General features: G+C 40.7%; 1 protein-coding gene and 1 long non-coding RNA gene across 2 annotated transcripts; both read left to right on the top strand.

Moving 5' to 3' along the window:
* Positions 1-887: 887 nt before the first annotated feature.
* Positions 888-4,752, top strand: LOC133495910 (bone morphogenetic protein 2-like). Its single transcript, XM_061810963.1, has 5 exons — positions 888-1,188; positions 1,986-2,125; positions 2,487-2,603; positions 2,689-2,878; positions 4,337-4,752. Exons 1-5 carry the CDS (start codon positions 888-890, stop codon positions 4,750-4,752), a joined length of 1,164 nt encoding a protein of 387 aa, XP_061666947.1.
* Positions 4,753-20,699: 15,947 nt separating this feature from the next.
* Positions 20,700-22,523, top strand: LOC133496066 (uncharacterized). Its single transcript, XR_009793714.1, has 3 exons — positions 20,700-20,823; positions 21,352-21,451; positions 22,038-22,523. It is a non-coding gene; the product is annotated as an uncharacterized LOC133496066 (long non-coding RNA).
* Positions 22,524-23,602: the final 1,079 nt, after the last annotated feature.

Here is a 23,602-nt window from a genome sequence, read left to right as displayed (position 1 = left end):
TGTTCCCATAAAATGGAAAAAATGTGTAAACACAAAATTGAAATTTTATTAAAAAAGAATGTAAAAATTGAAAGGCCTTCAGCCTTAACTGGATGATTTACTCGGGTTTTCTCTCATGGTCACCAAAAGAATCACTGTCTACATATAATTGATTATACTTTGAGGACTGTCTTCAAAACATTTTTGGTAAAGTATTTATTTCACATTCATGTGCAAAAGTTAAATATATTTCCAATGAGTCATCATGTAAGTACTGTTTTTGTTTTCCTATTTTTAACGTAATGTTATTGTTTAAACTTTGCATTGTGTTACAGTGTCTTAAAATAATGTGGAAAAAAATTGTTTTGGGGAACTAAAATGTTCTTTTTTATGAACACTTGGACCTCCTACCCGACTGTATTATAATGCTTTCCATGATTGTGGTATCTAGAGCGATTATTTTTTTGTTTTTTGTTTTGTTCTTTTTTTTTTTTTTTTGGTGGGGGGTGTTGAACTATGCACTTAACATAATTAAAACAGAACTGCTACTACTGTTTGTGTGACTTTTTGTCCTAAAAACGGTGGATAACAATGTACCATTCTCAAACGTAAAAATAATGAGTTTTCACCGTCGTAAAACTAAATAAATAGCTTTCCTCTGTTTACGGATTAGGGATGAAATTTATTTATTCATTTCATTATTATTATTATTTAATCACTACGACTCACTTTGGTGAAATTTACCCCCTTCCCTTTGTGCTTGCGGGGTCTTTTCGCCCCCACCTTGTATCATCCATCAGGCTCCAATCATCCGCTGAATTAGCCGAATAGTCGTCAAATGGCAGACGCGTGACGTCCTTATCACGCGCAGTCCCGCAGGTGTCAGGTTCAGTCCGCCCCTTGCCAATATGTTCAGAGGAGTGCTGCGCGCCTGGCTCGTCCTCGCCCTCCAGCTGCGCTGCGTCACCTGGCGGCTGGCCGGCCCGGGGGGTAGCCGGACGGACACGGAGCCAGACAGGAAATTGACGGGGGCGCTCGGCGCCTCCTTCAGTTGGAGGGATCTGCAGCTGGGCGCGGCGGTGGCCCCCCACAAGAAGGCGCCTCGGTTCATGTTGGATCTGTTTAACGCCGTGTCCGCGTCGGGCGGCGCGAGGAAAAGTCAGAAGGAGATTCTGGAAGGAAACGTAGTGAGGAGCTTCGAGGATAGAGGTTAGTGTTACTTAAAAGAACAGCTTTGATTCATTTATGTTTATAACAACGCTGGGAAAGACATTCGCGTGCGTAATGGGTTTTCAAATGCGTAATTACGCACGCCAAATGATTTGATTGGTATCATTAAATGAAGGAATGTGATCCAGACAATAATAACAGACAGCGCAACAGATTTGGAGAGAAAAGAGAATTCCAATTTATTGTGAATGCACTGCCAAAAACCCCAAGCTTCGGGTGAAGAAGAAAAAAGTATTAACCATCCATTTTCAGTACATCTTATCCCGTCCCATACAAAAAGTATGCAAGTAAATTGTGTGTTGTTGTTAGCCGATTTAGCATTTTATCTTATTCAGTTATTCACAGCACTAGCAAAACTTCAGTAACATGTTTGTGCATAAAAGTTGAGCATGCTCTGAAACATGCAACATGGGCCATGAGTTATTTTTCTTCTTCCGAGCACAATGTAAGTTATTAAAAGACAAAAGCATCTTTGTGCAGATGTTTGTTTGCTTTTGTTTTTTTTAAACTTGTGTCAAGGTGGATATAACTCACAGTAAAAAGTGTTTACATTCTACTCGGTACATTTCAGAATGAGTACTTTTTAAAATTGTTGATTTAGTACAACAGGTAAATCAGTACTTGTGTTTTTTACCATTACTTAAGTGCAGCATGTGCATACTTTAGAAGTCAAACATGGATGTGGAATTTGATGAAAGGCATGCAAAATATAAATCAATAATAAAAGAGCCCTCCCACATGAGGTGAGTTTACTGAAAATGTGTTTTATATTTCAGGTCGCAATGGCGAGAGATTTCACTTTTTTAACCTGTCTTCCATTGAAAGAGAAGAGAGGATGATAAAAGCTGAGTTCCGTTGGTTTCGAAGGAAAAAGAAGTATTTCTTGGGAAAGTCATACGGGCCCCATTTCTATGAAGTAAACACAATTTCTGTTACTATTAATTTTGATCCATGGAAGCCAACCACATTTGTGGATTAACGCAGTTAGTGTATACAAGGCAGGAAACATTTCTGTGATAGTCCAACACAGACATTTTTGTTCACATGCAACTGATAATTAAATACTTTATTTCGGTGTGTTAATTATTACTTGAACTGGGAACAGAGAAATATTTCACAAATGGTGAAAAATAGTCAGAGATTAGTTACATATAGTGTAAAGCATCTTAACTTGTTCATTGGTCCACATTACAGTACAACAGCAAAGATGTCATGGAAGGTACATTATGGGATCTAATTGGATTATTTTTTCAATAACCAATATCTGTGTCTTCCAGGTGGATTTGTACGAAGTCTTGGATAGTCAAGTGAAGCCTTGGCAAGGAAACCTCATCACCTCCAGACTCGTTCCTCTTTACACCCAGGGATGGGAAATCTTCACTGTCACACACACGGTTGGTATTCTTCATTTATCCAATCTCGACTGTTAAAATAAGAATACCCCAGACCAGCTGACTATTTTTTAATTTATTTTTTTAGGTGTCCAAGTGGATCCGCTACAGCCAGCACAACAACGGCATCCTGGTGGTGACTACACTGCCGCCTGGGACCTGGATGGACTCAGCGGTGATGCCATCCAAGCTGCATGGAGAGCGAGGAAATAATAATGCCTACTTGGTTTTATTCTCTGACGATGGGAGGACAGGAGCATCAAATCGGTCGTACTTTGGTAAGATGATGGGGGAATGTGTCAAAAACTGCAAACGGGAGTGACTTGAGCCGACTTGAATTAAGATTATTCTGACAAAAAAATGCATGCCAGAATATGTATTGTATGTAGTTTAGGTCCAAACAGTTGCCATAAAGGGATGTTCATGTTTCAAATTGAACAGGAAGTTTGCCATCTGGGTTTAGAATGACCATTTTGGGTGAAATCCATGGCTCATATTAAGTCATTTAAAATAGCTCCAATCATCAGAAGATGGGCCACACTAAATTGCAAAGCTTTTTTTTTTTTTTGCCAACTTCGTTTAATGTGGCAGCAGAATGGCATTAAAATGTGATGATCATTTTGAGAATTCAACATTTAAAAAAATGGCCATATGCTTGAAATTTACAAGTCAACCCCTGACTCCAGCTTTACGGTTTCAAATCTGGGGGGGGGGGATGTCTGTCATGACAGCAGGTGGCATGAAAAAGTTTCAGAGAGGCATACCAAAAAATACACGTTAATTAGCTTAGTTTGATGAAGCTATTTTGTGTCTGTTCCAGGCCCCAAACTATGACTACCTACTTGAGAATTTGCCCAAATGAAATTAGATGTATGCTTCAGAATGATGTGCTGCTATTTTCAGAGCCATGTACATTAGCCAAATATTATACTCAAGCACAAGTGCTGTTTGTTACTTATGAATAATATCCATCCATCATTCCATCCATTTTCTTATCCTCACTAGGGTCACGGGAGTGAAGGAGACAGTACCAACTGTCATCGGGCAGGAGGCGGGGTACACCCCAAACTGGTGTTCTGGTGCACTCCCATGACCCTTGTGAAGATAACCCGGATGGATGGAAAATAAAATCTGAATGTGCAAATTCACAAATCGCTGACCAATACAATCTTGTTTGTATTTGTTCATCAAGAAAAAAAATGGAGCCCCTAAAGGGTCATGAAAAAAACTCAATTCTAATGAGAAATGTTTTCTTTAGAAAAAGAAAGGTTCTCGTCTAAATGAGTTTCTTTTTTTTTTTTTTTTTTTAAATTCCATTTTCCTGTTGGGGCTCCACAACACTTTAGGCTCACCAGGTAGATTACATAATCAGCAACAAGGATGCATTGGATATGAAAAGTGTGCACACACCCGTTCAAATGCCAGGCTTTTGTGCTGTAAAAATAACTTTGACAAAGATAAATCTTTGACAACTTTTTTTTTTACCATGAATGTGACAATGTTACACATTTCTTTTTAAAATAAATATGCGAGTAAAATGAAAAACCTGGCCCATTACACACTACTCTGACAAGCACAATTTATCCAAATTGTAGCACAATAAACGTAGTGCATTCCGACCACCTTTGTCCATTTTTCGGCATTACAACTACAGCCACAATAATAATCATCCAACATTCCATAATGGCTATGCGTCTGACATGTTTCGAATTTTGTCAATAATTCTCTAACCCCAGGACCAGCCCACCCTGCACCTGCTGCTTCTGAACTCCCCAACCACCCGACTAGGAGGCGACGTGGAGCCCCAGTGGCCCGACCCCGTGGCCACTCCCGGTCCTGCCAGAGGGTGCCCCTCTTTGTAGATTTCGAGGAGATCGGTTGGTCGGGCTGGATCATCTCGCCACGGGGTTACAACGCTTACCACTGCAAGGGCTCTTGTCCCTTCCCACTCGGGGGCAACCTCCGAGCCACCAACCATGCCACCGTGCGCTCCATCATGCACGCGCTCAAGGTGTCCACAGACGAAGTGGAGGCACCCTGCTGTGTGCCCGACAAACTCCAGTCCATCAGTTTGTTATATTTCGATGATGAAGAGAATGTAGTTTTAAAACAATATGACGACATGGTGGCTATGAGCTGCGGCTGCCACTGATGCCTCACAAATTTACGACAACGGGACAATAAGCTCATGAGGAAATGTTAAAGATGTGATTGTTTTAGACCCACAACTGACAACATATTCCTCATGTCAAGGTGATCTTGTTTAGACAGAGATTTTATGGCAACACTTATGAAGACAAAATGAGTGAATTAGATGAATCGCATCCATCTAGACAGTTTCTAGACTTAATCCTTGGTATGGTTGCAGGTGAGATGGAACGGAATCCACCCTGGACTGGTGGCCAGGCGACCGCAGGGCACATATTGACATCAACAACAACAACAAAAAAATCACATTCATACCTGAGGACAATTTAGTCTTCAACCTAACGTGAATGTTTTTGGAATGTGTGACCCAGCACAGGATGAACATGCAAAAACCAGTGGAAGGATATCAGGACCGTAAGGCAGACTGGCTGCCCTGGAGGAATATTGTAAGTAAAAAAAAAAAAAAAAAAAAAAGTTAGACCTTGAAAAACTTGTATACAATGTTCCCTCCAGATATCGCAGGTCACCTATTGCAAATTCAGAGCACTGCAAGTCCGTTCCCCCCCCCCCATATTCATTATTGTTCATAGATCACAATGTCACAGGATTTTGAGTGCATGTTCTTTTTGCGGTTAAAGTAAATGCTTCCTAGCCTTAAAAATATAAAATAAATAAAATTGTTCAAACATATTACAAGGAATAAAATGTACATCGTGTACACTACTACTGTGTATTACTGTATGTTTAAGAGTTTAAAAGGTGTTTGAGAATAAAAAGTGTTTATATGATTGTAGGTAGAGATTAATAAGTGTTTGGGAGAGATTAATAAAATAGTGCGGAGTATGATACAGCTTTAAAATATGTAGAAATAATCAAAAGAATTATGTCACCAGTTCTTTGGATTTCATCTATTGTGGGAGTGGTCCAGAATGTAATCCCCGGTAATAAATTACTTATAAATGTACTGTAAAGTATTCGAAGTGCATTGCTGAGGTTGGGGGTTTAAATCTCACCTGCAGCTTTCCTTTGTGGAGCAGTTGTGTGGTACTCCCGGTTCCTCTCAAATCCCCAAAATATGCACGAGAGGGTCGCTGTGGGGTGCTTGTTTAAGTCTGTGCCCTGCAACTGAGCACGAACCTGTCCAGGGTTTTGTCCCAAAGCAGCTGGGGTAGGCTCGAGCTCACCCATGACCCTAAATCAGAAAAGTGCTATTGAAAATGACTGAATTCAAACTATATTGAGGATGAGGACACTCATCGTACATCACTGCATATTGTAGCAATCCTCAGATACCATGCAACTACCCCCTCAAGTGGCTGTGAGCATTGGATGATGTCACAATAGTCCGATTGGACAGTTAGTGTCTCCCCCCCCCCCCCTTGATTTTATTGTATAGTATACAGTTGTTAACAGAAGAGCAATACACATATTGTGTCATATCATTTTAAAATAGCATGTGCAATCAAGCAAGCAACTTTACGACATTAAGTGCATATTTTGTCAAAAAATGACGTTATGTTTTCCGTAGGGTCATTAAAACATTACTCTTTTGTAACAGTCGGTTGAAATATCTGTTCTAAATGTTGTTATTAAATGTAATGCTATCGTACTTTCCAGTTGGCTCTCGGGTAATGGTAAAATTATTCCATTATTCTGAATTTCTGTAATTTCACCAGCAGACAGCAGCATAGGTGTCACGCTTAGTTAATGTGACTCTTCAAACTCTTCATTTTGTATCAAATGTATTTTAATACAGATCTTTTTTTTAATGTTGAGGTGCTGCGATCATGTTCTACAATAATACTCAATGTAGTACTTCAATTATCCCATGCTTTCAGTGGGTCTTTATGAACGCAATAATCAAAATATAATGCACTAAAATACTGCTCTTCTCTTTTTTTTTTTTTTTTTTTTTAATTGGTTAGATACATTATTCAGACCCGTTTATTTAGCCCTGGTTCATCCTATTTAAGAAAAAAATGCCAAACTATTTTCCAAGATCACATCATATTCATGTTGCATGCTTATTTAAACACACACATGGTGTAAATATTAGCTCAGCTTGACATTGAATGAGATTTTTATGGTTTTCACACTCATTCACCATATTCGGTGGGGTTAATTCTGAATTATATGCAGTTCCAAACTTGAAATGATGAAAAATATTTTAAACATTGTCGCAAATAAAATGCCATTTTACAAGTAACTCACATCACACCAGTACTATTACACACTGATTTTATGATATATATTCCACATTCATATTCAAACGTGTCTTTTTTACAGAGTAATTCATGATCACAATAACTTTTAAAAAAACAACCAGATTCTCCAAATCCTTCAATTTACAGTAATGCATATTAAACATAACGTCATTCTCTTTTCAGTGTATATTCAAGTCATAGAGCAAAAAGGAAGTAAAGTACAGATCAGAATGGTGTTAAAACTGAACAAATATACTGTATAGCGAAGATATCGACAGCACAGTGAAATAGTCAAACTACTGTTGCTGCATTTAAAGAAACATAATAGAAAATGAACAAAGATGCACAGTATCTCTTTTAGAATCATTTGCTATAGAACAAATCAAATGGCATTATTTTTTACTTACATAAGATTAAAAGAATATTCAAATACATAAATTGTTTATTTTATATTTTTTTAGAGGGAAGTAATACAAAAAAACTGTGAAAAGCTAACTAAATAATATAGGAAGACAGCAAAAGACAAAGCACTACCTGTAAACAAAAATATTCCAACGTGAAATCCATTAAAAAAAATTACCACCGGATTAAGGTGTATCCAATGAAACAAATATATTTATGTGCAAGAACATTCCTAATCCTATCAACTGGGACAATCTTCTTCCTCAGTGCCAAGGAATTCGCCCAACGCAAGTTCATGCTGCCCATAGACAGGCTCCAAATAAGGATGCCCATCCATGCATTGGATTTGCCCCGGCATGGCCAAGTGCTGTAGCTCTTCTTGCTCCATGTGAGGTACTTGGACGGTTGTGTTCTGGACCATGGGGGACAGAGGCACTGGGACAAAGCCGTGGTACACTACCAGCGGCGTGGACAAAACCTCCATGGGTGATGCTTGAAGAACAGCGCTCTCTGGGGGTTGGACTGGCAGTTGCACATAGCTTCCTGTCTCAGGGTCGAAGAAGGTTTTTGTTTTGACCTGGACGGGCATGTCTACAAAAAAATACTGTCCCGAGTCTGGATCCTGAAGGAGCTTTCGCTGGGTCATGGGGAAGGACTGCGTGACGATGGCATGTTCAATGCTGGACTGGCGAGAGAGTTGGCTGGTGTGGCTTGACTGGCGGGACAAGACCGGCACCTGAGGGGCCTGCAAATAGTGCGTGTCAATACTCTGACTCCTTCTCACCGGTTTCCCTCTGCTCATTTTCTCTCTGGCTCGGCCTCTCTGCTGAAACTCGTCCATGATGGATCTCTCGACGCGCATACTTCTCGGGTCGAGCCGCTCGTTGACAGACGTGCCGGTGCTGTACCTGCTCCCCGCTCTCTCTAAGAATCTGTCCATACTTTGAGAGCGAGTGTTGGGCACTGGTCTATCGCCAATGTGGGGTTTGTACACCGGAACATTATTGATAAGCCTATCACTGCTGCAGTGTCTTTGGTCTGGTTTATCTTGAGTTTGTTTGACACTGCTGCGGCCACGTTCAGTTGCAAGTCCATTGTTGAGGTGATTGCTTTCTACCGAGTCTTGGCTCACTCTTCTTGTCCTATGGCTCACTCCAGTTTTTTTCTGAGGACGTTCGTCATCGTTGACAAGGACTCTATCATTGCTTTTTCCATCATTTTTCTGACCTTCTCCATGATACTTTTTCTCGCTACTCCTCGACTCTGATTTTTCCCTCTTGCTTCTGCTCGGAGTTGACTTCTGGCCCTCCTCCTTTTTTATCCGTCGGTTTGTCAGCTTCATAGCTTTGAGAACAGCCCGCTCTGATTTGGGTAAGACAGTGGGAGGTTTGGGAAACCCCGACTGGCTGTCATTACAACTGCAAGTGGACCCGGAGCGTTCACTGGGAACCACTGATACATTCAACTCTGCCGGTGGGATTGTCAAAGTCTCCACACCTTTAGGTATGGGACTTACCAAAGAAAAGCTGTCATTCTTCTTTCGAGGAGCAGGGTGTCCTCCTTCACTGGGTTTCTTTGGGTTCTCCTTTTGCGGAACCACTGAAGTCAACAGTGAAGGTGATGAGACATTTGACACAATCTCTTTAGTCTTGTACACTTCACTTACAACCGAGGGAGCTGTTTCATTTGCCAATGGTGGATCTGGATTTTCGTTTAATAGATGTAGATCCTCGTCTTCCTTCTCTGAGTTTTTCATTAGGCCCAATGGTGTCCAGGATTGTACAGTCTTCTTCAATTTCTGACTAAAAGTGTTGTCTTTGATTTTAAACAACGCAGGCATATCCAAAGATGGAACATACATGTTAGATGGTGACATTGGTGTTTGAATATATTTATCTTGGGATGGGCTAGAACATTCACCGTTACTTTTTTTGCATTCTTTGTGAGATTTTTTCTCTTCTTCAGAATTTACTGGTTGCTCCAACTCACTTTCCAGATCACTGAATGAGTAATATTCCATTTTTGACTTGTTTAAATTCTTTTTCATGGGTCCAAGAACATGATCTGCTCTATTGCCCAGCCCAACCTTATCCAGGTTCTCCAGAGAGTGATAGATGTTTGATTCAGTATTCCTGTGTGGTGGACTCTCCACAGAGAAATAGGAGGATTTGGAGGACATACTGGTGTGGTCGTCAACACCAACACCATTTACAATCAGTTCAGGGGAAATTATAGTCTTGGGGAGAGCCTTTGTATCCATATCACCCTTGTCTTTGGATATTTTATCAAGATTTTCTGCCAGGATGTGAATTGCTGCATTCTCTGGTTTTAAGAAGGAAATATTGGTGCTTGTGCTTGCCTCGGGGCCAGTCTTAATTGTCTCCTTGGGAAGCAAATGTGAGTCAGGAGCAACAAAATCGTTAATAGCTACATCACTGATTTCTTCTTTGGAGCTTGTTGGCAAGGCATCTTTTGAGCTTGTTATATTTTGTACCATGTTTATATCACCCTGTGCTTCTTTTATATCATCTCTGTTAAAGAGATCTTTATCATTATCATTGCTCATATTTCTTTTATTTCCTACTTTTTTACTCCGAGGAGGAACAGAGGGTGTATCTAACATTTTGTTCTCGGGAATCCTTCTCTCAGCTGTGTTTTCAGATAATTGATTTGTATATTGATCCTTTTCTGGCCAATGAGTGGAACTGTTAATTAGTCTATCATTGGCATTCTTCATGTCCAAGCTTGAAGGGGCCTTTAAGTCATTATCAGTCTTGCTGAGGTTAGGCAGAGTTGCCGCTCTGTGGTCAGATTTCTGGGTCTCACCCTGTGTAGGTTCAGTCCTGGAGAGGATATGTCTCATCATCTTATGGTCTCTCAAATCCCCCAACCGTTCTCTTAGGTCTCTCTCTTTTTCTATGGTGTCATATCCATCTTCATTGGCCTCTATAATTGATTCTTTCAACGTGTTTCTACTTGCCTGTTCCCGTGATCTATAACTTCCATCACAAACATTTCCCGCAAATATATTTGCATCCTGATCTGTGGCTTTATTCCTTGTCATCTGTCTACTCAAGATGATCTCTTCCAGTGCCAATTTAGCCTTGTCAAAATTGTCATTTACAATTGCTTTGTTTATCATGACATTGGTGCCCATCTTCATGGGAGCCTCCTGCTTACTCAGCTGCTTCTCTTTCTTGGCAAATATTTCCCGCTTCGCCGAAGTGTTCCCTCTCATAGACAGCATTCCCTTCTTGATGCTCCTTAACTCCCTGGAGATCAAATCATTCTTAGCTCTGGCCTCCTCGTCTATGCTGGGAAGTTCAGTTCTTTTCTCTCGATGGCAAAGTCGAGCCCTCTCAAGCTCTTTCAGAGCATTCAAGTCGTGAATAATGTGTTCACTTTCTCTCGCAGCATCCTTTTCGATTCTCAAGTTCACCTTCAATTCACCTTCATTATCTCCGTGTTCCTCCTCTCTTCCAGAATACCTCTGACATTTAATATAATTGTTCAGCCTATCTGAGAAGATGTGCTTTAGCCTGTCTTCGTTATCTGGAAGTGTTTCCCGCAAATCATAGTTCAAAGGTTTATCACTAATGTGTGTTTTATTTTTATCAAGAGCATGTTGAATATTAAGTTTGGTAAAGTTTTTCTTTGGAACCGGTGGTGGGTCCTTCTTTATGATAACGTTATTTTCTGTCGCACTTCTAAATAGATCATTTTCTGCTGCTATTCTATTCTGAATAATGTCTTTGGTACACACAAAATTGTCTTTGTTCTTTAATTCTTCCATTTCTAATATAGGTTGAGTGATGCTTTCACACTCATTTCTATGCAATGCTTTATATTTTGTTGCATTAATTGCATCCTTTGCGGCCCTGATGAAATCCATTGTATTCAAAGCTTGGCCCCCGAAATCCTTAGCTTTAGAACTATCACTTTCTTCTCCAAAGTATTTTTCTTTCAAGGATGGCACATAGATGTTTGTTTTGTCCGATACATTTGGTGGCTCTTTCCAACTTGGTTCACTTGATGTAAGGGCTTCCTGATGTTTTGGGGGTTCCAAAACGGGTGAATGACCACGATTAATGTTTGGTGAAATCCCTGGTGGTACGTTGCAAGGATTCAAAAGTGAAATTTCATTTGAGTAATCTGTTGATACAACAGGGCTAGCTTTCTTGTACAGATTAAGTGAAGGATAATTTTGCTTTTTAACAACGTGACTTTTGTTCCTACGCGTAATTAGGGAGTTTTCATTGCCTTGATACCCATTACCGACAGCTTCCCTTTTGTTTTGCAGCAAATTGGATAACAAATAATCATCAGACTTTGACCTATCAGCTACATGCTCTGTAAGAGCAGCAGTTGGGGGGTGGACAGACTCTAAAGCTGGAGTGCATACCGTCTGACCTTCTTTTAAAATAGCAGGAGTGCTCAAACAAGATGCGTCGCCGTCTGAGTTGTTTTGTTTAAGATTCTCTGATAGTGGAGATTGGGTGTCACTCCCAGATGCTTCTAAAGTTTTGAATTTGGGTGGACTGTACCGACTCTTGACTCGCTTCCTGTTGTCTTTGAGGTTAAAGAGGATGCTTGAAGCAAGAGATTTGTAGCCATCCCTTTTGACTGGAGGTTCAGGTGTAAGTTTGGCTTCTGAATGAGGTCTGTGGGGTAGGTCCAGCACAGAAGGCGAAAGGATGGCTGAAAGAATTTCTGATGTTTCTGTTGGTTGTCTTGAGGGAATGAGGGGTGTCATTAGCTGGCAGATACTGAATGGAGTTGAAGCCAAAGGGCTGACTTCTTCAACTGCTTTCACTTCTTTAGACTTGGTGACATTTGGGATCAAGGAAATATTTTTGTCCATTTTTGGTGTTGAGCTCTTGTCTTGATCCTCTTGCGGTAGTGGAAGTGCACTTTTCACACTTAAATTCTTCTGCCTCCAGGGTACGGCGCGTCCATCAGTTATATCTGAAGAGCACCTTTTCTGAGGCTGTGCAGCTGAGGGCTTTGGCAGGACCTTGGGTGGTGAAGTGGAAGTGACAGGTTTAGGGGCAACAGGAGGAGGAGGTTGTGTAGGAGGTGGAGGAGGTGCTGGAAGAGCAGGAGGAGGAGGTGGAGGAGGAGGTGGTGGAAGAGCGGGAGGAGGAGGCGGAGGAGGAGGTGATGGAAGAGCAGGAGGAGAAGGTGCAGGAGGAGGTGGTGGGAGAGCAGGAAGACAGGGTGCAGGAGGAGGAGGGGGCTCACCTTCTTTCACAATCTCTTCTCTTTGCAAAGTCTCATTAATATGAGCTTTTGTTAACTCCTTATAAAATGGTAGGTCATACCATTTCGGGGTAATGTCTGCAGGGATAATAGAATTGTTCTCACGGCTAAAACAAAATTGGTTCATACCTTCCCATGTCTGAAAAGGGCTGAATTCACTGTGAAGGAAAAAGTTTTTCACATTTAGCTTTTTAAGTTTGACTGCAGATTTCCCGTTTTTGACCTTAGATGATTTTCCAGAAGGCAGACCTTTGCAAATCTTACTTGATGAATCACGCCCTGATTGATCCAAAGCATGTTTCTGATTGTGTCCACCAGCGAGATCGGTGTGATAATCTGACGAAAATTCTGATAGTTCTCTTTGGATGCTGCGGAGTGCAGATTTATCCCATGATTCCCCATTGGAGTCTGCAATGCTGCCATTTTTGATTAGCATTGCTTCACAGTTCTCCCCTGTGGTACTTAACGCCTTGAGAAACGATGACATGTTGGAGATGCTTTTATCTTTGTCTTTACCATTTTTCCTCGGCTTTTTAGATTCCTTTTGTGGATTTTTTTTAACCGGCTCCCCAGGCAACGGTTTATGACAGCTGAAAGGTGAGTATCCGTACAAGAAGTCGTCGTTGTAAACGGCGTCATCTCCAACGCATAGACTCCGGAAGGCTCGGTCAGTGAGCGTGCTGACCTCACGGTCGGTCTCATCCATGAGCAGGTCGGTGAAGCCATTCGGAAAGCGATGGTGGAGCATGTTTCCTACCCGGTGGCCCAAGTGTCGCTTTTCCATGCAGCCCTTTACGTCAGCAGGTTTCTTCCTGCCTTGCGCCATCACCTTTATGGCCTTCTCAAACACGAGCGAATCCAGTCATGCTCAGGTTGACGTCAGCCATGTGTTAGCTTGTGAAAACCTCCTGGGAAAGAGACCGAAAACAGACAGAATTGTGAGTGCTTGAAGTACAAATTTCAGCAAATGTATACATTGACATGATCGTGGAAAAAAAGATGGTTTTGGAATGCATTGTTATATCATATACAGCAAGCTAATTTTTGGGTCATTATTGATGGTTAGGGATGTAGAGTTTGATACGCACTTCTGAAATAACATCCGTCCATCCATTTTCTTTTCTGCTTATCCCCACAAGAGTTGCGTGGAGTGCTGGAGCCTATCCCAGCTGTCAACGGGCCACCGTGCCACCCCCTGAAATAACAAAGATGCTAAAATTACTTTTAATCATATATAATCAATAATAACTAATGATATTCATCCTGGCGGCACGGTGGATCAACTGGAAAGTGATGGCCTCACAGTTCTGAGGTCCAGGGTTCCATCCTGGCCCCGCATGTGTGGAGTGTGCATGTTCTCCCCGTGCCTGCGTGGGTTTTCTTCGGGCACTCCAGTTTCCTCCCACATCCCAAAAATATGCAACATTAATTGGTCACTATAAGATTGCCCCTAGGTGTGATTGTGAGTAGGGCTGTTTGTCTCGATGTCCCCTGCGATTGGCTGGCAACCAGTTCAGGGCGTACCCCCCCTCCTGCCTGTTGACTGCTGGGATAGGCTCCAGCACTTCCGTGACCCCTATGAGGACAAGTGGCTAAAAAAATGGATGGATATTCATCCTTGTGAAGACACTGGTCAAATTGATATTTTGCAACAATTACCTGTAACAATTTAACAGTGTAGGAATTTAGGTTTGGTTTCGATTTGCAAATGATCACATATATAAAATGCTTAGAAAATCACAATGTCCCATTAGTGGTAAGTTGTTTTAGAACAGGGCTATGGTCTATTCATGTGGTCCTTGAGGACTACTTGGTGCCCGCAGTCGCCATGTTGGTAACCTCTGTTATGCAGAACTGTGTGTACATGACTTGTGCAGGCTTCTGTCATACCAGCAAACAAACAATTCACCATGGGCATCTATTTAAGGCTCCCTATCGTGCACCAAGCACGCTGTTACTAGTCATGAGCCCATGCTTTCGATATAAGAAAGATAGCAAAGCCAATTTTCCACTCATTGCATTTTGTTTGCCCTGTTCAACTGTAATCAAATCACTTACTGCATATATCAGGGATCAACCTTTCACAGCCGAGAAGAATTGTCATGACAGCAGGTAGACAGCACACAGGAAGTAAAACATTAGATTTAAAGTTTTGTGCCCCTTTCCACCGCAGCTGCTCTACTGTATCTTACGGTAGCTATCTGGGTGAGCTCTTAGAATAGCGCATTAACCCATTTATATGTCCTGACCCAGGAGCATGGTCACTCCGTGGCATATTACTGCACTCGTTGACTGGCTGCATAACCACAGTTTTGTTCATATGCAGATATGATTGATGACAGATCATCCATCTGTCCATTTTCTGTACTGCTATCCTCACTAGGGTTCCGGGCGATGGCAAATATATACTGGTAAACTTTAGGAATTACAAACAATGGATTCAGATGGATTAAGCATGTACATTAAAATTATTAATAATAATAAACTTCGATAACAGTGATCGAGCCATTGCGTACCGATTTTTCATGGCAAATTCTTGAAATGATCAACTTTTGACCTCTTATTCCAGCCACATTAGCTGGCAGTGCAAAAACCTCTAATGTACTTGGGGTTCTTTTGAGCAATTTCACGAGTATGAATTTGCCAATGTTGCGGCCCTAGAATTTTCTAAATTGGCCAAATTCCTGTTCACTTTACGGCATGGCTCTTTAAGACTTTTTTGTGGACTGGTAGACGCATCCACAGAATTCCATGTTAATTAGTGAGGCTAATTTTGGCTTTTCATTGAGATGTTTGTAGCCGAGAAGAACTCTCATAACCTGAGACTGCACGCGGACGGGGTACTTTCCGAGCATCTGCTAGCGTATTTATACCCAACGAATGAGATACTGTCCCTTTTAATTGCATTGTATACATGTGTACACTTAGAGGATGAATTAGTAGTCTTCTTCACAGTTGTACCTCATGTTTTTCATTTTTATATCAGAATTCAAAATAAAATTGGAACATCAACTGTCTAGCTTTAAAACACACAGACACACAAATACATGTCATCTCAGCATCTCCTCACCCTCTGGATGTTTTTTCATGTTGCATCGAAGGTCGCCATCTGGAAAGTAGTAGTACAAATCCTCAATGCAGAATCCAGTTCATTAATGGTAAAAAAAAAAAAATCTCAGCTCATGTGAGTCAGGCCTTCTGTTCCATGTTCAAATGCACTTGGTTGCGCCAGGCTCCTGATAGCGCGAGCTGAGAAGCTACCGAAATAGACGTGCAAGTCAGTGTGGCCAAAGCGAGCAGCGACTCATGGACGCAGCCAGCTCGTTCCGATTGAAATAACCGCCGGGTGTCGAGTAGCAGGGCCTAAGACAGGCCGAGTAGCTTGAAATGGACACTGTCATTGGTTATTTTTGAAAAGCAGCAGCACGGCGTGGTCCACTGCCACACGGACTTCCCTTTGTACTGTTAGTCACCTTTTGAGAAGATAGCAGGGACTCAATTGTTTGGATTGAGGATTTGATGTAACATACAAGAGTAAAAATTCCCATGCAAAGTCTTAGACCAGCAGCAGATGTCAGGTGTACAGCAAAGTGAAAATATTATTTGTTCATTTGTATTTTTTTATTTTTTTTTTGTGGTTATATCGAAACACACAAAAAAGACATTTTAGCTGTTTTGTCCATCTGGAATTAACAAGTGACATGACTTTATTCTTGACTCTTTTTCTTTTTCCTTGTAAAACTAAAATTTTTTCTTTCATTTTGATATTTTTCTCATAAAATTTGACTCTATACTCACTTTATTTTTGTAATATTTTTAACAATGCTTATTACCCAATGAAGAAATTTTAATTTATCCTGATTTTTAATGAATGCACTTCTGACACATCAAAACTGAACAATATCATTTTAAAGGTAAATACAAATTCATGATAAAAATATTTTTTCTTATAAAATCCATCTTAATTCTTATTCAGTTTTGATTTGTTGTTCCTTTAAGATATTGTAATGTTGCTCTCTAGACAACAGAATTTAGCTTTTATATAGCTTGATTTTGAATATTTACATCTTTTATGATATTCTCAATTCAATTTTGATTTTTTTCATTGTAAAATTTCTTTGCCATAATTGAATGATTTGTATTTTTATTTTATGTTTGTGTTTATTTTGAAGAATGACCCATCTGAGCTTTGTCATTGCAAAGGTATGAAAAAAAGTGTTGGTATCTTGTGTATTAATTGACAAATCTACAAGTCAAATCCCACAAGTTCAGTATGTACTTTACAACGCCTAAAGTGGAGATTAGCAAAACGTGCGTCGGCATGATGCTTTCTGTCCATAGCCGTGTCGTAACTGTGACGTTGTCGTCTGGTTTTAGGACATGCGCAGCTGTTGTTGCCGCGAGATTAAGGTTTGAGTGAAGGGATGTTTTGTAACTCTTCGTGAGTCACGCTGAAACAACACATGAGGTCACACCCGAGGGTCCAACATTGATTTCATTGCTGTTTATTTACCTCGATGGCTATTACGCATTTACTGTATCTGTGTTTAAATGAGCCAGAGGCCTGAAGAACAAGAAAATTATAGTGCGCTCTTCACATCCCACCATCTCCATGCCCCTTGGGTATGCACATAACTGTGCTCTTTCAAGGTGCCATTTTAAAGCCATTCTATCCATAACCATGTCTATTTTTTGTCATAGTGTATTTCATGAGGTTACACTTTGGTTCCCAATGTTTTTTGGACATACCGCACATATTGAGATGAAAAACGCGGGCATCTCCCCAGCTTGACCCCCCCCCCCCCCAAGTTTAACAGCCACAGGGGGTGCTGAAAAATTTAAGGGGGGGGGGGGGAGTAATCAACCAAAACATGAACTACAACACCTGGGTGTAACTTACTGAAAAGTTATGATAGTTGATGGTTGCCCTCCTCCCCCAGTTTGAAAACCCTTGAGGTCACAGACTAACACTGTCAACTGCACCTTTCTGCACTTCTGAATTCATCAAATATTGCATTTGCATGTGACTCAGAGTATCGCTAGAAATGTTTTTATTGTAGAAAACATTCATTTCTTCTTCTTCTTTTCCTTTAGGCTTGTCCCGTTAGCGTGTCATCTTTTTCCATCTAAGCCTATCTCATGCATCTTCTTCTCTAACACCCACTGTCCTCATGTCCTCCCTCACAACATCCATCAGCCTTTTCTTTGGTCTTCCTCTCACTCTTTTGCCTGGCAGCTCCATTCTTGGCACCCTTCTACCAACATACTCACTCTCTCACCTATGAACATGTCCAAACCATCTAAATCTCTAACCTTTGTAACACCTTTGTTCTTAAAAATGGGGACTAGCACACTTTTCCACCATCCTTATGGCATCTTCTCTCCTGCTAGTATTCTATTGAATACGTTGGTCAGAAACTCCACAACCACCTCTCCACATTGCTTCCATACCTCCACTGGTATGTCATCAGGACCAACTGTCTATCCATTTTTCATTCTGTTCAGTGCCTTTCTAACTTCCCCTTAGTAATCTTTCCCACTTCCTGGTCATTCACGCTTGCTTCTTCAAGTCTACCTTCTCTCCCATTCTCTTCATTCATTAACTTCTCAAAGTACTCTTTCCATCTATTTAGTACACTACTGGCACCAGTCAACATATTTCCATCGCTATCCTTAATCACCTTTACCTGCTGCACATCCTTCCCATCTCTATCCCTCTGTCTGGTCAACCTGGAGAGATCCTTTTCTCCCTCTTTCGTATCCAGCCTGGTGTACATCATTCATTTCATTTGTTCAAATCAAAAAGAGAAACACAATTGCAGTGCATTATATTGAAAACCAGAATTCACAATTTCAATGAGAATATGACTTAAGATGTGATCAAAATTAGGGAGAAATTGGGACTTTAAAAAAACATTTTCCCATGTGTCTGATGACTCTTAACTACTGAGTTGTATTTGTTTAATTTTAAACTCTGATATTCAGATTTATTGAAATACATCTGTATATTAGGCATATTCGTGTTCATATGGCCTTTTAATTTGTAAAGCATCACAGACTGTGCATATTTATTATCATGGAGGCCACTATAGCGCAGCGAGTGTCACACATAATACGACTAGATATTTACTAGTAGAGTGTTAAAATGTCATTAGTAGTACGTGTTGTCTTTTTGAACATGTACGAAAACAAACCAAGACAAGGTGAAGGAAAAACAAAAATGTTCAATAGTAGTAGGAAGAAGTGAGGAACCTTTCAGGTCCAAACCCTATTGCTGAGTAAAGCTTTATATAATACTTATGAGAAAGGTCTCTAATTGTATACAGTACTATATACAGACTAGTACCACGCAGTTGTCAACCAGTGTACAGTCTTGCCTCACTATAGTAAATATGTACTTGTTCTACTTGTGTGCCCTCGTTCTTCTACTGTATACGTGACTGATTGCTGTAAAAACAAAATAAAATTTAGTTTTTGAGTTGAGAATGGTGGAGCAGGTAGTCACTAAAAGAGAATATGATCCGTTATTGATAACTACTACCTGACCGCATCCTGTGATAATTAACTGGGTCAGACTCTGGATGACGGAAATGGTCAAATGTCAACTGACACACATTGACGCCGCATCGCTATGTTGCATGTGAACGGATAGAAATCAAATGTAGAGCCACACAGGCGGCAATGACGGCTCGCTTCACGCAAGCTCCGTGGCCCAGAAAACAGAAGTAGGTGAAGAATGCAAAAAGAGGCAGGCCTCCTCGCCACCGCCTTTGTTTATGCCGCCGTGACTGACACCCGCATGTGTCGACCTGGGGGCCTCTCGTGCCTGTAGGAAACTTAGACCCAGGGGCAGATGGGTAAAGTGCACTCAGGACTTGGAACGCACAGTGGAAGATATGAAAGTGTACATGTGAGTCGAGTAAGGCAGCCACACGGATCAATGTGGTCCATTGCTACATGGCCCTCACCCCCAATGAGAAAATTAAACTAGTAGGGCGTTTTTGATTATTTGACAAAACGGCTGACAAACTGAGTCTGGATTAAAGCGGTAAATATTTTAACCCACTGTCTTTCTTTTAAGACGTTGGTCAAAATAATTTATGCTCATAAAAAAATCTTTAAATTTACACAAATTGCTCGTAATCCATTCAATCATCTATATTATCTACCTATTAATAGAATAATACAGTGACCAAATCGGGATGTACATTGCCTCTACCAAAAAATCAACTGGATATACTTTTTTTTTCCACACACAATAATCCAAGGGAAACCAAGTACGCTTCTTCTCCTGGATCTTAACTCTTTTTATATTTTACATTCCTCTGACCTTGTATCATGATCTGAGTCGAAGGGAGACCTAGTACAGACTTTGACTATCATCTAATCGATTAATCAGCAAGGATGTAAAAAGCATACTTTCAGGAAATGGGGACAGTCACAGCAGCCCGCGCAGCTCATGCAGAAGAGTTTGAAAGTATTCAACATGTATCAGCCCTCTGCTATCAGCACCATCCTCATCATTGGTGAGTTGTAATCAAAACATATATTTAAATATGCTGATGATATTATGACCTCTTTATGATTGTAGCATATACATTTTTTCTGTATTATTAATATTCTCATGAATGATCTTTCTCTGGTCATTTTATGGATGTTGACATTAAAATAATAGCATTAGTCCTATATTCCGATATTATGAGTTAATTCTCATAACATTTTGACTCTTTTTTTTTTACTATCCCACTTAATAATTAATTTATAATACTGTGTGATCATTATTGCGGTTGTAGGCGTGGAGAATTAACAATTAGATATTTTAGAATGCGTCAGGTCAGACGCAAGGAGGGGTTTGGCACTTGCATCGCTGTTTACAACAACAGCCGCATGTCATGCAATGTCTAAAATTAGCGACTGAACTCTTTTTGCCCTGCGTTGTCCTTTGAGAACGTCCTCGCGTTCATGTCCCTGCAGCCCAATAAATGCACGAATAATGCTTCATCCATTGTTTTAAGTGGTCACTCTTGACATTTTTTTTCCCATGCAGCTGATCCTAATGAGTTGCAAGCGACACTGTGCGTGCACCTGATGCTCTTCCTGTCTGCCTGCACAGCACAGTTTTGTGACCTGATTCAAATTCGTTGCAGGAACTTTGCTGACGAGCCCAATCGAAGGTGGAAGAGAAGGCACGGAAGCCAAAAAGAATTTGGGTCAGTCACGTTACTATCTCATTTGCAAATAATCTTTTTTTTTTCTTAACCCATTGGTTTGTACTACATAAATATTCTATTAAAAACCATGTTGGTATCTCGCGTAGTAATGGATAGAAAGTCTATCCATCCATTCTTTTTCTATAATGCTTGCCGTCATTTGGGTCATAGGTGAGCTGGAGCCGATCCCAGCAGAGTTTGAGTGAGATACAGCGGGACAGTCTAGACCGGTTATCAACCAAATGAAAGACACACATCGACAAAAAAAACATTCACAATCACACCTCGAGCTGTATTTCGTGTCGTGAGCCAAGTGGATACTTTCATATCATTTATGCCAATCCGTAACTCATAAGTGTGTTGTATGTTGTGACATCACACAAATTGTTTTCCTACAATTTCCACTCACAATCGCGCCACATGACATCAGCGTCATCATCTAATGACAACTTTGAAAATTGTAACCATGGCATTTGATCCTGTTTGCTGGTTTGTTGTTCCCTAATGGTGACTTTTTTTTAATTCCAGAAATCAAATACATTTTAATTGGATGTGGCATCGGTCTGCTTTTGACCCTTTTTATGATCATCAAGTACTGCATGATCAGAAAACACATGCAAGACAAAAGGTGAGTCAGCGACAATTACTGTAAATACTGTGCAGTATTCTGTCTTTTAATATGAGTGGTTTCGACCATTGTGCTGAACTTTAGTTGCATTAGCACAGGTGAGTGATACACTCGGCATGGTCTTACTCGGGTACATATTCAAGTTTGGTCACTTTAGGAATGGAATTGAAGGGAACAAGGACCCTCAGTATTTACATTATAATTTGTGCTTCATTGATATTTGGCTTTTGGAGCCATTTTGTGCCGGATACCATTCAGAATTAAAGGTATTTGGGAAATAAATGATCAGAATCTCAAAGTTTGTTACAGATCTCAACTTTCCACCGCAATATCACATGTCGATGGGCTCAACCAATGAGAGTATCCTGCGGCAGAGGTTTCTAATGACATGCAATGTTAAAGGTCACGCAGTTTGACTGGCAGGGATGGTGTGAACCCGACGATAGTGGCATCTGAACCAAAGGGCAATGGGGGCAGTCTACGCTCACGTTTTGCTGCATGAGTCCAAAAGGGTCCTTCCTCAACTGCTTGATCACTCGGGTGTTTTTTGATTAAAATTCAATGTTTTGCAACTATGTCTCCACAGATCCGAAGAGCAGACCACTTTTATTTAGATGGGAGGAGCCGCATGATTTGAAAAGAGAATAAACCAACAACCGTGGAGCCCATGCTGTAGATAGACGTGCCCTGTATTGTTGCTGTCCCGCTGCTCTACTGACACACATACTGCACGCTCTTTATTTGGCCTACTCAGCACGAGTGTCCAGCATGAAAAAAAAAAGAAGAAAAAGTTGCCTGCCACAAGGGGACAGCAGTACACATGGAGAACTTTTCAAAGACGGCTCTATGCTGAGGGCTCTATTAGTTTTGTTGAAGATTAAACACAATCGGAGCAGACATTTATACATTTTCAAATAGCAGCCTAATTTTTTTCAAATATAAAGAGTTACAAATTTAATGCAATACATTCCATGTCGGAAATACTGTTACACCGCATTCAAAGAACTAATCATTCAGTAACATGACAAAATGTTGCCAACCATTTGACTACTGTCAAGGAATTATCATAAAGTGACTTGACAACTTTAATTTAGGCAAAAGTATTGCTTAGTTTCCATATTGTAGCACCTCTAGCCAATTAAAAACCTTTAATTGGACAGCATTAATTTTACTCACAGATTTTCACAGTAAGATTTGTTTCAATGTGTTACGTGTAAATAAACATTGAAATAAACGGAATTCTGCAAGGACTCCATGATCTTATTTTTATCTTCTTTCTTTAGCTTCATTGTTGTTTTGTTGTTGTTGTTTTTAGGTATTCTAATTTGAATCACTTCAATTTATGAACAATAAGGCACTGGTATACACTTGGATGATGCTCAAATTAATACGTATAATGTGGACAAGGGGTCAACAACATTTTTGAAACTGACAGCAACTGTGATTGGCTACCGATATTTCTGAAATAACAGATTGGTCCACATAACCTTTTCTATCCTGTTTTTATGAAGAAGTCATAATTTGTGATAAGAGTGATCAAATTGAGGATTACCTCCAAATTGAATCAAGAACGCATAAACAAGGTAGGAAGCAAATATCAATGCAACACACAACCTCTATGAATCTTCACAAGTTATTTCAAACTATCACGTCACCGACATTCCCCAGAAATTACAATCTCCCATCACTGCTGAGCTATTTGTAGAAAAGGCCGCAGGCTGCTTATGCGAACCCTGGCAGCGCCCTGGTGCCCCCTGATGTAGACCACCAGGCAACCTATTTCTCAGTGTAACCGAGGGCCACACACAGGCACAGACGAATTCACCCGTTGGCGCCCCCTCCCTCGTCTAAAATAAAAGCCATGACTGAGGTCTGCGCCCACCGCTCTCCACAGCTGGAAGTGTGATTTTCCCGGCGTCGTACTCCATCACACGCTCCTCGCCGCCCTCCATCCTACGCAGGAACTCACGTTTCCCCTTCATTTGCCAGATGCAAAGAATGCGTGTGTGCGCACCTTAAAAAAGTGTGTATGTTTTCCTGTACGTGTTTGTGTGAGTGTGCTGAAATGTTCTTTGGGGAGGTTCTTAGCAGAGTGCCGTGTTTCATATTACACTTCTCTGTTGGAGGGGAAAAGGGGGGGAGAAGAAGAGG

Source organism: Syngnathoides biaculeatus, chromosome 22 (assembly GCF_019802595.1).
Source record: "Syngnathoides biaculeatus isolate LvHL_M chromosome 22, ASM1980259v1, whole genome shotgun sequence".
Lineage (NCBI taxonomy): Eukaryota > Metazoa > Chordata > Actinopteri > Syngnathiformes > Syngnathidae > Syngnathoides > Syngnathoides biaculeatus.
The sequence above is the reverse complement of the archived record's forward strand: the minus strand, read 5'-3'. Positions and strand labels throughout refer to the sequence as shown.